At 44.1% G+C, this 14,381-nt stretch overlaps 1 protein-coding gene across 9 annotated transcripts in view; it reads left to right on the top strand.

Annotated features, from left to right (window-relative positions):
* pik3c2b (phosphatidylinositol-4-phosphate 3-kinase, catalytic subunit type 2 beta) overlaps positions 1-14,381 on the top strand; it is a 144,927-nt gene that overhangs the window by 115,337 nt on the left and 15,209 nt on the right. For 7 of the 9 annotated variants that reach the window (XM_072715846.1, XM_072715845.1, XM_072715844.1 and 4 more), the window contains 10 exons: positions 360-467; positions 824-916; positions 1,017-1,146; positions 1,276-1,412; positions 1,651-1,820; positions 2,794-2,950; positions 6,134-6,243; positions 8,726-8,927; positions 13,671-13,795; positions 14,254-14,371. In XM_072715846.1, coding sequence (XP_072571947.1) covers positions 360-467; positions 824-916; positions 1,017-1,146; positions 1,276-1,412; positions 1,651-1,820; positions 2,794-2,950; positions 6,134-6,243; positions 8,726-8,927; positions 13,671-13,795; positions 14,254-14,371 — 1,350 coding nt within the window. Of the gene's footprint in view, positions 1-359; positions 468-823; positions 917-1,016; positions 1,147-1,275; positions 1,413-1,650; positions 1,821-2,793; positions 2,951-6,133; positions 6,244-6,436; positions 8,137-8,725; positions 8,928-13,670; positions 13,796-14,253; positions 14,372-14,381 lie in introns of those variants that run through there. The other 2 variants (XM_072715843.1, XM_072715848.1) reach the window with 2 other exon arrangements.

Raw genomic sequence — 14,381 nt, 5'->3', positions numbered from 1 at the left:
CAATACTAACTGTTGGATTATCATGTTGTTATCATGCGAATAGCGCGATTTGCAAGTGGGTGGGCGATCAGAGCTACTTCGAGACGCAGACGCTTAAGTCAGTCACTCTTGTTATTTCTATTCGTATCACGAAGCTGTAAAAATATATTTAGTTTCTACCTATATATAGGTATATACTGTATATAATGATTTGTCGTGATAATTACCAATATTGACCATTAAGAAAATTTTTATCGTGATAACATTTTTGGCCATATCACCCAGCCCTAATATCATGTAGCATGTTGTGTGCCATTAGTGAATATGACACTTGTGGTAATGCTCATTTCCTGCTGACCCTTGTTGGGTGTGTGTTACAGGCTACTTTGCGAGACAGGCTGGAAGAAGTCCATAACTTCTTCTGCGTCAGTGGCAGCTGCCGACTCCCGCTGAACCCTGGCCTAATGGTGAAGGACATCAACATCCAGGTAAACCTTTCCGGTGTCCATAAATCAGGGTTTAGGTATGTGTCACTTTACACAACAGATACATCCTCAAATAAGCCAAAGAAAAGTGCCATGAAAATGACATTTTTATAAGAATCTCATTATGTTTATTTCATTCAGTGCCATTTTGCACCTGATTGTGTGTTATCATGGATAACAGCCACAAAAGTCATTTGGATGGCAACAGTACAATGCTTATTTACGTAATTAAGATCAGCAAAAGTTAGATATAAATTTTTGTAATATTAATGTCACCAAATATTATATAGTCTTTTTAAGAAATGTGGCCCATTCAGACAACTTTGCTTCTTCAGCCACTCTCCTCTTCACTCTTACAGGGCTGTTCCTACTTCAACTCAAATGCCGTCCCCCTCAAACTCTCCTTCCAGAACCTGGACCCTCTAGGAGACAACATCAATATCATATTCAAGGTATTTTTTACAGTTTTCTGAAGGTCTTTTTTATGACTGTTTTGTGAAAAGATATTAGTTTTCTTCATTTCCTTATGATATTGGAAATTTGTGATTTTAGTCTGGGGATGACCTGAGACAGGACATGCTCACCCTTCAGATCATCCGTATTATGAATAAGATCTGGATTCAGGAGGGCCTGGACATGAGGATGGTCAACTTTCGCTGCTTCTCTACAGGACGTGGACGAGGTCAGTCCTTCTTAGGGACTTTCTCCAGACTTCTGGAGAAATGTTAGGCTAGGGACTAATTGGATGTTTGCTTGTGTTATCCTGGATCTGTTTGACAAATAATCTGTACTCTTCCTTTGCTGCCTCAAGGAATGGTGGAGATGATTCCCAACGCAGAAACCCTGCGTAAGATTCAGGTTGAGCATGGTGTCACCGGGTCCTTCAAGGATCGGCCACTAGCAGACTGGCTGCAGAAGCATAATCCCTCTGAGGATGAGTATGAAAAGGTAATAACCAGTGGGTACCTTCTTCCTGGTATACATATCTGCATTGTTTTCTTTACTAGAAACTCCAAAGGGCTGCTTAAATGGCTTTGGACAAGTATTATAATCATAAGTTACAATATTCTATGTGGCTTAGACACATTTCAGACCATGTAAATCAGTTTCTGATGACATCTCACCTAGAATTAAGATTGTTGGTGCATGTAGATGTTACTACTTTTCCCTTCCCGGAATTTCTCAGGCTGTGGAGAATTTCATCTACTCCTGTGCGGGATGCTGCGTGGCCACCTATGTCCTGGGTATCTGTGATCGACACAATGACAATATTATGCTGAAGTCCAGTGGCCATATGTTCCACATAGACTTTGGCAAGTTCCTTGGCCATGCACAGATGTTCGGCAATATAAAACGGTGAGAAAATCAGAGTGGATGCTGAGTGATGGTGGCTGATGGATCGCCACTTCTAAACAAGAACAATATGGTGCAAATGTCTTTGGCAAATATGTGTAAAGATAGATTTATCTAGGTGTATATGTACTCAGGAAAAAAAGAGTCTAACCTTAGATTACATGTAAATGGGCAGTAACAAATTAAAAAAAGTATTTCTTCTGTTCTTCAAAAAGTTGCTGATATATTGTTGTGTAGCCAGTAGAACACCACGTCAAGCCTCTCAACAAATTTATTTTTGTATAGTGCATTACATTGCATTGCATTACATTGTCTCAAAGCGCTTTACAGCATCCCCACCCAAAGCCCCCAGTGAGAAAGCCATAGGCGACAGTGGCAAGGAAAAACTCCCTAGAAGGAAGAAACCTTGGAGGGCCCAGACTCAAAGGGGGAGCCCATTCTCCTGGGGCCAGCAGGGAAAGTCAAATCAGAGAGATGGCTAAGTGCCAAGTCACACTGTCTAAGTCATAAGATTTGAAACCTTCAAACCTTTCGCCAATAGCTCATTTAATTAACTTAATTATATTGTCATATAATTAGTTATATTAATTGATAATAATTTGATAAGGTATTGATTATCCAAATATGATCTGCTAGTGGTCAAGCCAAAAAAATAGGAGTATTGGATATTTTACTGCAAGTAAAGGGGTGACTTTGAAAGCCTTTTAAATGGTTATGCTAACATACTATGACAGACGTAATAGTTTTACATTAACATGAAGATGATGTAAATATAATCTTTGACTAAGACTTTTGCACAGTACTGTATGTAGTATATAATATCTGCAGTGTCTTAAAATTGGGGAGAAGATAACTGCTACCTCTTACCTTTTTTATTCTGTAACAGGTATAATTTTTTTTTAAAATTACACTACAGAACAGTGTTTATGCTCCTTTTTAAGTTTTTAAGCTCAGAAATTGACTTTGGTTGTTGCAGGGACCGGGCTCCATTTGTTTTTACATCTGACATGGCTTATGTCATCAATGGGGGTGACAAACCATCTAGTCGCTTTCATGACTTTGTGGACCTTTGCTGTGAGGCCTACAACCTCATCCGCAAACACACGCACCTGTTCTTGAACCTGCTTGGATTGGTATGATCTTTCTCTCTTTCCCAAGTCACAAATTCACTTGGCTAAATTATTCCTGCATTACATGTGGCCAAAAGTATTCAGACACAAGCTTGTCAACATCTTGTCAACATCTTCTGAAACCAATGTTATTAATATGAAGTTTGTTTGTCCTTTGTCAGTAGAATAGCCTCTACCCTTCTGGGAAGGCTTTCCATTAGATGTTGAAGTGTGCTGCCATTCAGGTTGAGTATTGATGTTGGGTGATCAGGGGCCTCATGTATAAATGGTGCGTATGCACAAAAATGTTGCGTACATCCGTTTCCACGCTCATGTCGAGATGTACTAAAATTAAACTTGCCGTGCCGCTATACATATTCTCACGGCAGCTCCAGACATGGTGTACGCACGTTTTTGCTCAGTTTTGTAAACGGACGGCACTCAGTGGCAAGTCATTGCTACTGTGGTTTCCCTTTTTAAACTCATGACGCTTACTTTATCCAATACAACGACATTAATTGTATGTTGTTTACAAATGTACGGCACCTGATTTTTTATCAATTTGCAACAATAAAACGGTGCAGAAAATGACCAAACTATTACAACTACCATGTTAGCTTATGGAGGAATTAGAGGAGAATGCGTATTCAGGGATCATAGTGATTTCTTGGCCCATGATAATGACTGGCTTCTAAGTCGATTCAGATTTCCAAGAGCAATCCTTTTGGAGCTGTGTGCTGAACTGGGGCCAGCATTACAAAAGCAGACAATGAGGAATTGCGCTTTACCTGTTTCTTTACAAGTTCTGTCCACTCTTGAGTTCTTAGCCACAGGTGCTTTTCAGCGAGAACTTGCAGACCGATCGAGTATTTCTCAGTCAACACCAAGTCGCGCCATGCCAGCTGTATGGGACGGCATAATCCGCTTGTCACCCAGATATATAAAATTTCCTTACACTGTGGTTGAACAGGCAAACATTAAAGCGCAATTTGCAGCGATGTCCGGTTTTCCCAATGTAATCAGAGCTATCGAATGCACGCACATTGCTATAAAGGCACCTTCAGAGAACGAATTTGCTTATGTAAATAGAAAGCACTTTCACTCTATTAATGTACAAATTATGTGTGATTCGAACATGTGTCTCATTAATGCATGGGCGTCACCGCCATTAAACGTGTCCCCCTCACATTTCATAATTATTCGTTTGGATCCTCCCACATTTAACATAAAATATTAGATTTATGCCAGTGTGTCCCCCCACATTCAAAATGCTTCTGACACCCCTGCATTAATGTTGTGGCTAGACGGCCTGGCTCAACCCATGATTCGTTCATTCTCAGAAACATTAGTGTTGGAAACAAACTTGAAAATGGGGTGGTACGTGATGGCTGGCTGCTCGGTAAGAAGATTTTTCCCATTTTATAATTTGGCCCAATATTGTAAGCTTTGTTTGATTTAACTATTTGACAACTCCTTAGGGGACAGTGGGTACCCACTGAAGTCTTGGCTTCTCACGCCGCTCATAAACCCACAGAATGAACAAGCGCGGCGTTATAATGATGCCCATTCTCGGGCTTGGGCGGTGGTAGAGTGCACTGTTGCATAATCTGGCACAAAATCATGGCTTGCCGGTATCTGAAGAGCTTAGGCAAGATGAACCTGACCCACCAAATTTTCCGCCAAATGGAACAGCGTTACAACGTCAATCACACAACGTATTTAGGTGTTTTAATTCATTGGCAACATCTTACAGCATTCACAATTTCTTTTTGTGACTGCATCACAGCTTCAATCATCACACGGCCGGGTGGTCGCCCCCCAGTTTCTGAGGCACTGGAATGTGTGCAGCCAGCACCCAAAAATGTGCTCGGCACAGCAGCACCATCACCGCCTGTTTCTTCCTCGGCACTGGGGGCACCTCTTGTACTATTGTCTGTAAGAATAAACAAACAGAATAAACAAAAGCAACACCTCATCTGCGCCCTACTTGTTATTCATAAACATGCAAGTAATTCAGACAAGTATGGTACGAGAAAAACTCACCCGCGCTGACATCGGCGTCCCCCTCACCTGATTAAAGTGTATCCCCAATAATTGCAGCAACTCGTTGCTCAGAGTGTGACACCGGGAATTCCACTACCTCCGCCTGTGGTGTGAAGACTGTTACAGTTAGCGGCCACTCATTTTTTCACGTCAACTTTAATATCCGACCAGTTCTTTTTAATTTTGCCCACTGTACAAATTTTGGAACCAACAGTTTTAACTGACTCCGCCACGCTGTGCCACTCCATCAACTTCCGTTTATTGCTAATGCCACTACTTAAACCACCAAATAATATCACTTTTATAACACTTATGAAATAATTTCTCGATTTCTGTTAACATGGCCTCCACTTCGCACTTGCTGAAATACTTCTTTTTCCTACGTGGTTTATCCATTGTTGTTAAAGAAAAACATAGAACAAAGTGGGTATTTATACAAATTTACATATGCAAATATATATAATTATCGGCGGGTCGGGGGGTGGTTGTGGGCTTGTTCACGTGCATAAAATTTCACGCTCATTGGGATTTATAAAGGGAATGTGCATAGATCTGTGCTTATGCACAGTTTTGTGCATCTGGATTTTTTCTTGAGTACACACATCACTAGTTTTTTCCGTACGCCATGTTTTAGTGTGAATTCTACGCACGTCGTTATACATGAGGCCCCAGGTCCCTTTCTGTGAGCTTGGCTACCACTTCACAGCTGAACTTGCTCCCAGACATTTCTACACAGACACTACAGCCACTACACAATTACTTTAGTCACTTCACATTGACCAGTGCAGAAATGTTCTAGACATTAGTAACTGTTTTTCTGTAACCACCCATTCTGCTGGAGATTGCATGGCTGTGTGTTTAATTATAGTCCTATGTCAGCAATGGGTGTTTTAGTCTGTTGACATTTTGGATATTTGTTTATGACTCAACATAAGAAATTCTTGACTGAGTGATTAGTCTCTGTCTCAATGCTTTTTCTCTTATTGATGTGACAGATATTTTGCCCAGTTGCCTTACTTATTTACTAGCAAAATATGAAAAACAGGAACTGTAATAATGTACAAGTGTTAAGTAGATCAAAGTAAAACCATGCAGGCATTCAGTATTTACATTCATGACATCACTTATAGCAAGAGTCTGTCTGTTTGACTTTTTAATGTGCAGATGCTGTCCTGCGGCATTCCGGAGCTGTCTGATCTGCAGGATCTGAAGTATGTCTATGATGCCCTGCGGCCTCATGAGTCTGAGTCTGATGCCACCATGTACTTCACCAGGTAGACAAAGAGCTTTTAAACATTGGTGGATTCTTGTCCTTTTGTTGTATCACTTTGGTCACCATTACCTGCAGCTCTATATTGTTCTCCTTGTAAATAATATTTATGGTGTATTAAAAACAAAAGCATTAGGCTGTACAGTAGGGGGATTCCTTTTCATTATTATACCTATGGTGTTATGATCTGCGTGCAGATGAACGGGGAAGCAGGCAAGCGGAGTCATGAAGTCCAATAAACGTGGATTTAATGGTCACAGACGGGCAGAACAGGACAGGCACTACGCAAACCAACATTAATGACCGATCTGGGAAACAGTGGGAGATGCGGACTAATATGGACAGGATACGGTGAACAGAACAGGCCACAGATGAGAACAATTAGGGATGAACATGAGGTAACGAGGTGGGCGTGGCACACATTAGGATCGGATGGAGCGGGGCGTGACATAACCCCCCCCAAAGGCACGCACACCGGGCGCGCCCGAGAGGAGGCGACGGACGAGACGAGACCGGGGAACAGGACCAGGAAGACACAAAACAGGAACAGGGACGAGAAGAAAGACAGGACCCAACAGAGCACAGGAAAGGCAGACAGACAGACAGAGAAGGGAGACACAGAGGGCACAGAAGGAACACCCACAGGCGACACGAAGGGGCCAGGAGTGAACAGAGGACCCACAGGAGGAGGAGGAGCAGAGACAGGAGGGAGAAAGGCAAAGGGAGGTGGAACTAGGGGAGCCCGAAGGAACCTCGACAGGCAGCGGCCGGAGGGGCCGCAGGCGAGAGGGAGGAGGGAGCAGGAGGGGACCACCCAGGGGCCAAGGGAACGGGACGAGGGAGTGACGGAGGGGACACGGAGGGAGCAGGAGGGAACACCAGTGCAGGCAGGCAGGAGGGGGAAGTCGCAGCAGGCGGAGGCGCAGCCGGAGCCGGGGAAGGCGCCGTCCGACGCCAAGCCGAAGCAGGGGGGCCCGGAGGCGGCCGACACGGAGGCGGGACCGAGGATCATGTGGCCAGCAGGGGGCGCAGTCGCGGGCACCTCGGGCGGTGCCGCAGGCAGAGCGGCGGCAGCTGCAGGGACCGCAGGCAGAACGGCGGCAGCTGCAGGGACCGCAGGCTGGGCAGGCGGGTCAGGCAGGACAGGCGGGTCAGGCAGGACAGGCTGACCAAGAGGCGGCAGCAGCAGGCGGTGCCGCGGGCAGATCAGCGGCAGCAGCAGTAGGCGGTGCTGGCAGGTCCGGCGCAGGCAGGTCCGGAGCTACCCCTTTAAGGGCTCTAGGGACCCGGGGAATAGCGTCCCTTATGGCGCGTATCCCGCCTAGACCCAGACGCGCCGGCCGGTAATAGTAAGCCTCCAACGGTGATGGCTTCTCCGCGTGGAAGCTCGCCAGGCGGGCAGCGGCGGTGTTGTCCCAGGCGGGCGGTGAGCTTTCGTGCTCACCAGTTAGCTCCCAGGCGGGGAGCAGAGAGCAGGCTCCCAGGAAGAACGTCAGGGTGGCTGCCTCTCCTTTTCCCCTTCGCCTCTTCTTTTTACGCCGCCCGGAACCTGTTGGAGGAGGCGGGGTTGCCTCCGCGCAGGCGAGTGGCTGGAGCCGCTTCTCATCGAACTGCCGGACAAGCTGCTGTAGCAGGGAACGCACCTCCGCCATGATGCGTTCCTCTGTCTGGGGGTTCACTCCTTGGAGGAGATCCCAGCTTTGTTCCACCAAGCCGTACAGAGCTGGGTCGTCTTGGATTTCTGGCTGCTCTCTCCAGTATGCTACCTCATGCAGCAGGACGAGCCAGATGTCCTCGTCCCGCTGCGTTGCGTCTTTCGAGAGATCGGTCATTCTGTTATGATCTGCGTCCAGGTGAACGGGGAAGCAGGCAAGCGGAGTCGTGAAGTCCAATAAACATGGATTTAATGGTCACAGACGGGCAGAACAGGACAGGACAGGCACTACGCAAATCAACATTAATGACCGATCTGGGAAACAGTGGGAGACGCGGACTAATATGGACAGAATACGGTGAACAGAACAGGCCACAGATGAGAACAATTAGGTATGAACACGAGGTAACGAGGTGGGCGTGGCCAGGGGCGGATTAACGCACAGGCTAGATATGGCTTAAGCCTAGGGGCCCCACGTGTGCCTGCCTGCAAGGGGGCCCCCATTGGCGCGGAGGGGGGTGGGGTTGGGGGGCCCACAGACTACTGTAGCCTAGGGGCCTCTGTGCACCTTAATCCGCCCCTGGGCGTGGCACACATTAGGATCGGACGGAGCGGGGCGTGACATATGGAAGTTATGATATGTATTTTCTCACTGAAAATGGTAACCACAAAGCAATCGCTAACTCAATAAAAAGATTTTGTTTTTCTCATTTTGTCAGTTTTATAACCTTATTCAGTATAACCTGTGCTCCATCTGGAGTTTCAGGAAAAGTGCAATAATCACAGTCCTAAACTTTTGAAGAATTGCCACCCCTTCTGGATTTTCTCACAGGCTAATTGAATCGAGTCTAGGCAGTGTAGCCACCAAGCTGAACTTCTTCATCCACAACCTGGCGCAGATGAAGTTTGCTTCTTCCGAAGAGCAGCCTGTGCTGTCATTTGCCCCGCGTGTGCACACCCTGAAGAGTGATGGGCTCATCCGCAGCCTTTTTGTGTGCCGGCACATCAGAACCTACAGCCCCAACAAGGGTTACGTAAGTCATGCTTCATGCCAGTCACACTACAACAACAAACAAACAAATTAATTTTTGTATAGCGCATTATCACAACATTACATTGTCTCAAAGCGCTTTACAGCATCCCCACCCAAAGCCCCCAGTGAGTAAGCCATGGGCGACAGTGGCAAGGAAAAACTCCCTAGAAGGAAGAAACCTTGGAAGGGACCAGACTCAAAGGGGGAGCCCATCCTCCAGGGGCCGGCAGGGAGAGTCAAATACAGTTAAATCTGAGACACAAACGGGGAGCAGGGGGGAGATGGCAAGCCGGTACCAACACTCCCTCCAATCGCCAGGCAACCATAAGGCAGGGAGCGGGTCATACAAGGAAGATGACACAGGCAGAACGGCGAGCTGGATGCACGGACATCGGCAAGCTGGATGCACGGATGTCATTGCTAGAGGCTGGACATCTTGATAGATCGAGGTCTCCCGGCAGCACCCCCCAGGAGAAGTAGGGGAAAAAAAATGCAATTAGTCAAAGTAAGGGAGACTATAGGCAGTGCTAAAAGGTAGATGAGTGCAATATGAAGTGCAATGCTCCGGCAGATATGGCTATGGCATAGTAGTAGGAGGGAGAGGCAGGTGGGAATGCAGGCATGGGGAGTCCCTGAAATGTCAGCACTCCAATCCCACAAGCAATTGTGAAGCTAGAGTGACAGCACTGTCAATTCAGTTTATCCAAAGCCAATGGCACCGATCCCCACCCAGCTCTACACCTCACACTATAGGTTAAACTGGGAGTGAGAAGCTAGCTAGAGCTAGAACTAGTGTCCCTATAAGCTAAACTAAATAGGTATGTTTTTAGTCTAGACTTGAATATTGAGAGTGAGCCTGAAACCCGCACATCCGGTGGAAGACCGTTCCACAGCTGAGGAGCTCTGTAGGAGAAAGCTCTGCAGCCTGCCGTAGCTCTTTCTACCCTAGGTACTAACAGATATCCCGCACCTTGAGATCGAAGCAAGCGTGGGGGGTTGTATGTGGTCAGCAGATCACTAAGGTATTCTGGTGCAAGGCCATTCAGTGCTTTATAGGTTAATAGCAGTATTTTATAGTCAATCCGAGACTTAACTGGTAACCAATGAAGGGAGGATAAGACTGGTGTGATGTGATCAAATTTTTTAGTGTTTGTGAGAACTCTGGCTGCTGCATTCTGTACCAGCTGAAGTTTATGTAAGGAACCAGACGGGCAACCAGAAAGGAGGGCATTACAGTAGTCCTGTCTGGAAGTTACGAAGGCATGTATTAATTTTTCTGCATCACGAAGTGAGAGCATCTTACGAAGCTTGGCTATGTTTCGTAGATGATAAAACGCAGTTCTAGTAATACTTCTTATGTGAGCATCAAAACATAGATCTGAATCTACTAGAAGACCAAGATTTCTAACCACTGTGTTAGGTTGTGTAGGAAGGCCACTAATGCTGAGGTGGTGAAACTTATTTCTTGCAGCCTTGGGACCAATCACCAGTACTTCTGTTTTTTCTGTGTTTAACATTAGGAATTTTTTTGCCATCCAGCACCGGATATCTAACAGACAATCTTCTAACCGAGATAGGAGTGATGTATCATCAGGGTTAACAGATATATATAACTGTGTATCATCTGCATAACAATGAAACCCAACACCATGATTTCTAGTAATGTTATCAAGCGGTAGCATGTATAGGGTAAACAGTAGTGGGCCCAGTACTGATCCCTGTGGGACACCGTATGTGACTTTGGTGGCCTTGGATGATTCGTTGTTCACATGTGCATACTGATAGCGATCAGTTAAATATGAGCGGAACCAAGAGAGTGCTGTCCCTGTAATGCCAACCACACTTTCTAATCGGTCCAAGAGGATATTATGGTCCACAGTATCAAATGCTGCAGTTAAATCTAGTAATACCAATAGCGATATAAAGCCATGGTCAGAAGCCATAAGTAAATCATTCATTACTTTGACTAGAGCAGTTTCTGTGCTATGGTTAGGTCTAAAGCCAGACTGATATAATTCATTAGTTGGGGTGGCACGGTTCACAAAAACCACGGTTCGGTTTATATCACGGTTTTAGGGTCACGGTTTTCGGTTCTGTACGGTCCTTGTAATTTTTTCTTTTAATCTTTAACACTCCAGAAATGTACTTCAGCATATGATATATAGCTTAATTATCCACAATTTAGGATACAGTATTAAAAAAGTTATATCATGTAATCATGCATAAACTGAATTTGACTTGACTTAAAGCACATTATTAAAATTATTAAACATTATTAATCCCAGAACAGTAATAAAATAAAAGTCTTGCCTTAACATAAATGCTAAGAGAATAGATCGCTTTAATCGCTATTACAGTTGGGTATGGGCACGCGGTCTTATTTAGAAAACATACAAAAAGAGACGCATATAATGTTTAATCATTCGTTTTGTATTTGTCCGGTCCACGGGGTTAATTTAATTGGGGATCGTTAAAATGACAGATCACCTATCTTGATTAAGCCTGATTCGGTTCGTTATATATATATAAAAAATTGGTATTAATTATATTGAATGTTCTTGAGTAATCGATAAAATCAGTTTCTGTATATGTACAAGACATCAATCTGTAATAGTGCAAAATATGTCCAGTTGATATGTCTAGTATGATCATCTGGCAATAGCCTGTAGGTCTGTGTGGTCAGACACTGTGCAATAAACAGAATTTTTAGGAACATGGCAAATGTTCACATTGCAGCATGGAAGCAGGCTCACTGTTACAACACTGACCGGGGAAGCAGAGGCGAGGAGACCTAGGATCGGGGGAATGCGGGGTTTAATGAGCAAAAGGAACACAGACGAGCGGTAAAGCAGAATTACAATATAATGACCGGACTGGAGAAAGAAACGGAAACGCGGACTAAATACAATGGAGTAATGACAAATTTGACAACAATCAGGAACAGCTGGTAAACACGGGGAATCCACACAGGGTTAACAAGGGGGCGTGGCACACGGAAAGAGCGGACGATCGAGGCATGACACTCACTGGAGTGCTTTGTCACAGATAACTTAATTTTCTTTAACAAAGTGCCTAACCGCACATTAAATAAAGTCACACAACAAAGGCGCACAACAGTGTTCAGATGTTGTGCTATCGGTTGGCTGAAATTTAAACGTTTTCTTCAGAGACAGGGTGGTAACGCCGAAAACACGAGCTAAACGCAGCAAACGAAAGGCTACCGGAAATTACTTAGCTGGCTGAACTTTTACCGGAACTACGTCACACCGCTCTGTGCATATAGCCTATTCTTTCGCGCGAAAGGGAAACACACTGCCGTCACATACGGGGCACGAGGCTACATTGCGCATGTCATGAACCGTCGAACCGTGCGACGCATGCATGCTCCGAACCGAGACAAGCGAACCGAACGGTTCGGTTTTTTTTCATGAACCGTGCCATCCCTATTCATTAGTATTATTTTTTTGTAGGAAAGAAGACAACTGACGAACTACAACTTTTTCCATGATCTTTGAAATGAAAAGAAGATTTGAGATAGGTCTATAGTTTCCTAAAACACTAGGTTCAAGATTTGGTTTCTTTAGGACGTGTCTAATAACAGCCATTTTAAAAGGTTTTGGAACATATCCAAGCTTAAGAGATGAGTTTAGCACATTTAACAGGGTATTGCTAATCTGCAGTGCAATTTCCTTGTAGAATTTTGTAGGAATTGGGTCTGTGAGGCTTGTAGAGGATTTACAGGAGGAAATTAAGCTCAGGAGTTCTGAGTGTTTTATAGGAATGAAAGATTCAAAAGTCTCATTATTGATAGGCATAAGACTAGCAGGAATCTGGCAGTCATAGGTAGCTATGGACGTGCACTGGATGGTCTGTCTAATCTTAGTTATTTTACCATTAAAAAATGTAATAAAGTCATTACTCTTAAGAGATTGTGGGACTTGCGAGTTTAATGGAGAATTCTGTGTTAACCTAGCCACGGATTCAAATAGCAATTTTGGATTGGTTTTGTTCCCGTCTATTAATCTGGAGAGATACACAGACCTAGCAGTCACTAGTGCTTGTCTGTATTTAGACAGGCTCTCTTTCCATGCAGATTTGAAAACTTCTAGTTTAGTTGAGCACCATTTGCGCTCTAGCTTGCGTGATGCCTGTTTGAGTTCACGTGTATGTTCAGAGTACCAGGGGGCAGGTTTCTTATCTCTATGCTTTATCTTCTTAAGTGGAGCTACAAGATGTAGTGTGCTACGAAGGGATTTATCCATGTTTGCAGTCGCCTGTTCAAGTTCATAAACTACACTACAGGCCTACACTACAGGCCCAGTTTTTTTAATTTATCATAATTCAGTACACTGCCAATACATTGTAGTGAGAGTCTGGTTAAAATTGGATAACTTTTACTGTAACAACAAATCTAATGCATATACATATGGATTGTATGTATTGTTGCACTGTTGTTGCATTATATGGCAGTCTAATACTTTAAACTGTTATTTTTCTGGAATGAGAATATTCTTTTGTCATTGTAGTGACGGAAGTGTAATGTATGGTTGTGATATTTTGTTGCATTCAGAATGTACAGTAATTTGTTTCAGTATCACGCTTGTTTTTTAAAAATCCGATATATTTACTATTGCTAATGTGATGATATATTCCATTTCACTTGACTAATAGTTTCACAAGGAAGCGATGACCTACGCATTCTCAAACCCTGTTATATGAAGAAATTACCGTACTCCATTCACAGGCTTATGTTGTGAAGGTGGAACGTGATTGCCAGCATGGGGCGACACTTGTTCAGAGGAGCTTTGAGGAGTTCCATGAGCTCCATAGTAAACTACGCCTTATCTTCCCGTCCTCTAAACTACCTAGGTAACCTATCACCTGTTTTCTATGGTCATTCTAAATCTATGATGCTTAGTCTGGGTTTTTTCCCCCCATGTACAGATGTTCCTGTTTGCTTATAGTCTGTTCATGTTAAGAGTTAATAGGCTGAAATGAAAATAGACAAACATATTTTTGTGTTCCTGTTGTGCTACCTCTGTCATATTTTATTTGAGCTCCACAATATGTTTGCATGATTATAGGAAATTACTGCTTATTTGGTCAAAGCAACAGTTTTTTTTATTTTAAGGGATAGCTTGGGTTTGCTTTATTGTTCGTCTGCATTCTCTTACCATGGTAATGCACACAATGTTAGCAATTAAGTGAAAACAAGCATTATATGTTAAAGGACCATGCAAGCCATGTTAACTAGCATTTCCTGTGAGGCTATATTACTGTGATGTAATCTCATGGCAATCTAACACTTCCCTCTCCTCCCCAAATAGTTTTCCCAGCCGTTTTGTGATTGGCCGGTCACGTGGCGAAGCCATGGCTGACAGAAGGAAAGATGAGCTGAATGGCTATGTCTGGCACCTTATCCATGCTGCCCGAGAGGTGGCCCAGGTAAATGCTT

This window comes from Paramormyrops kingsleyae, chromosome 8, assembly GCF_048594095.1.
Source record: "Paramormyrops kingsleyae isolate MSU_618 chromosome 8, PKINGS_0.4, whole genome shotgun sequence".
In the NCBI taxonomy this organism is placed as follows: domain Eukaryota; kingdom Metazoa; phylum Chordata; class Actinopteri; order Osteoglossiformes; family Mormyridae; genus Paramormyrops; species Paramormyrops kingsleyae.
This window is presented reverse-complemented; position numbering and strand designations above follow the sequence as displayed.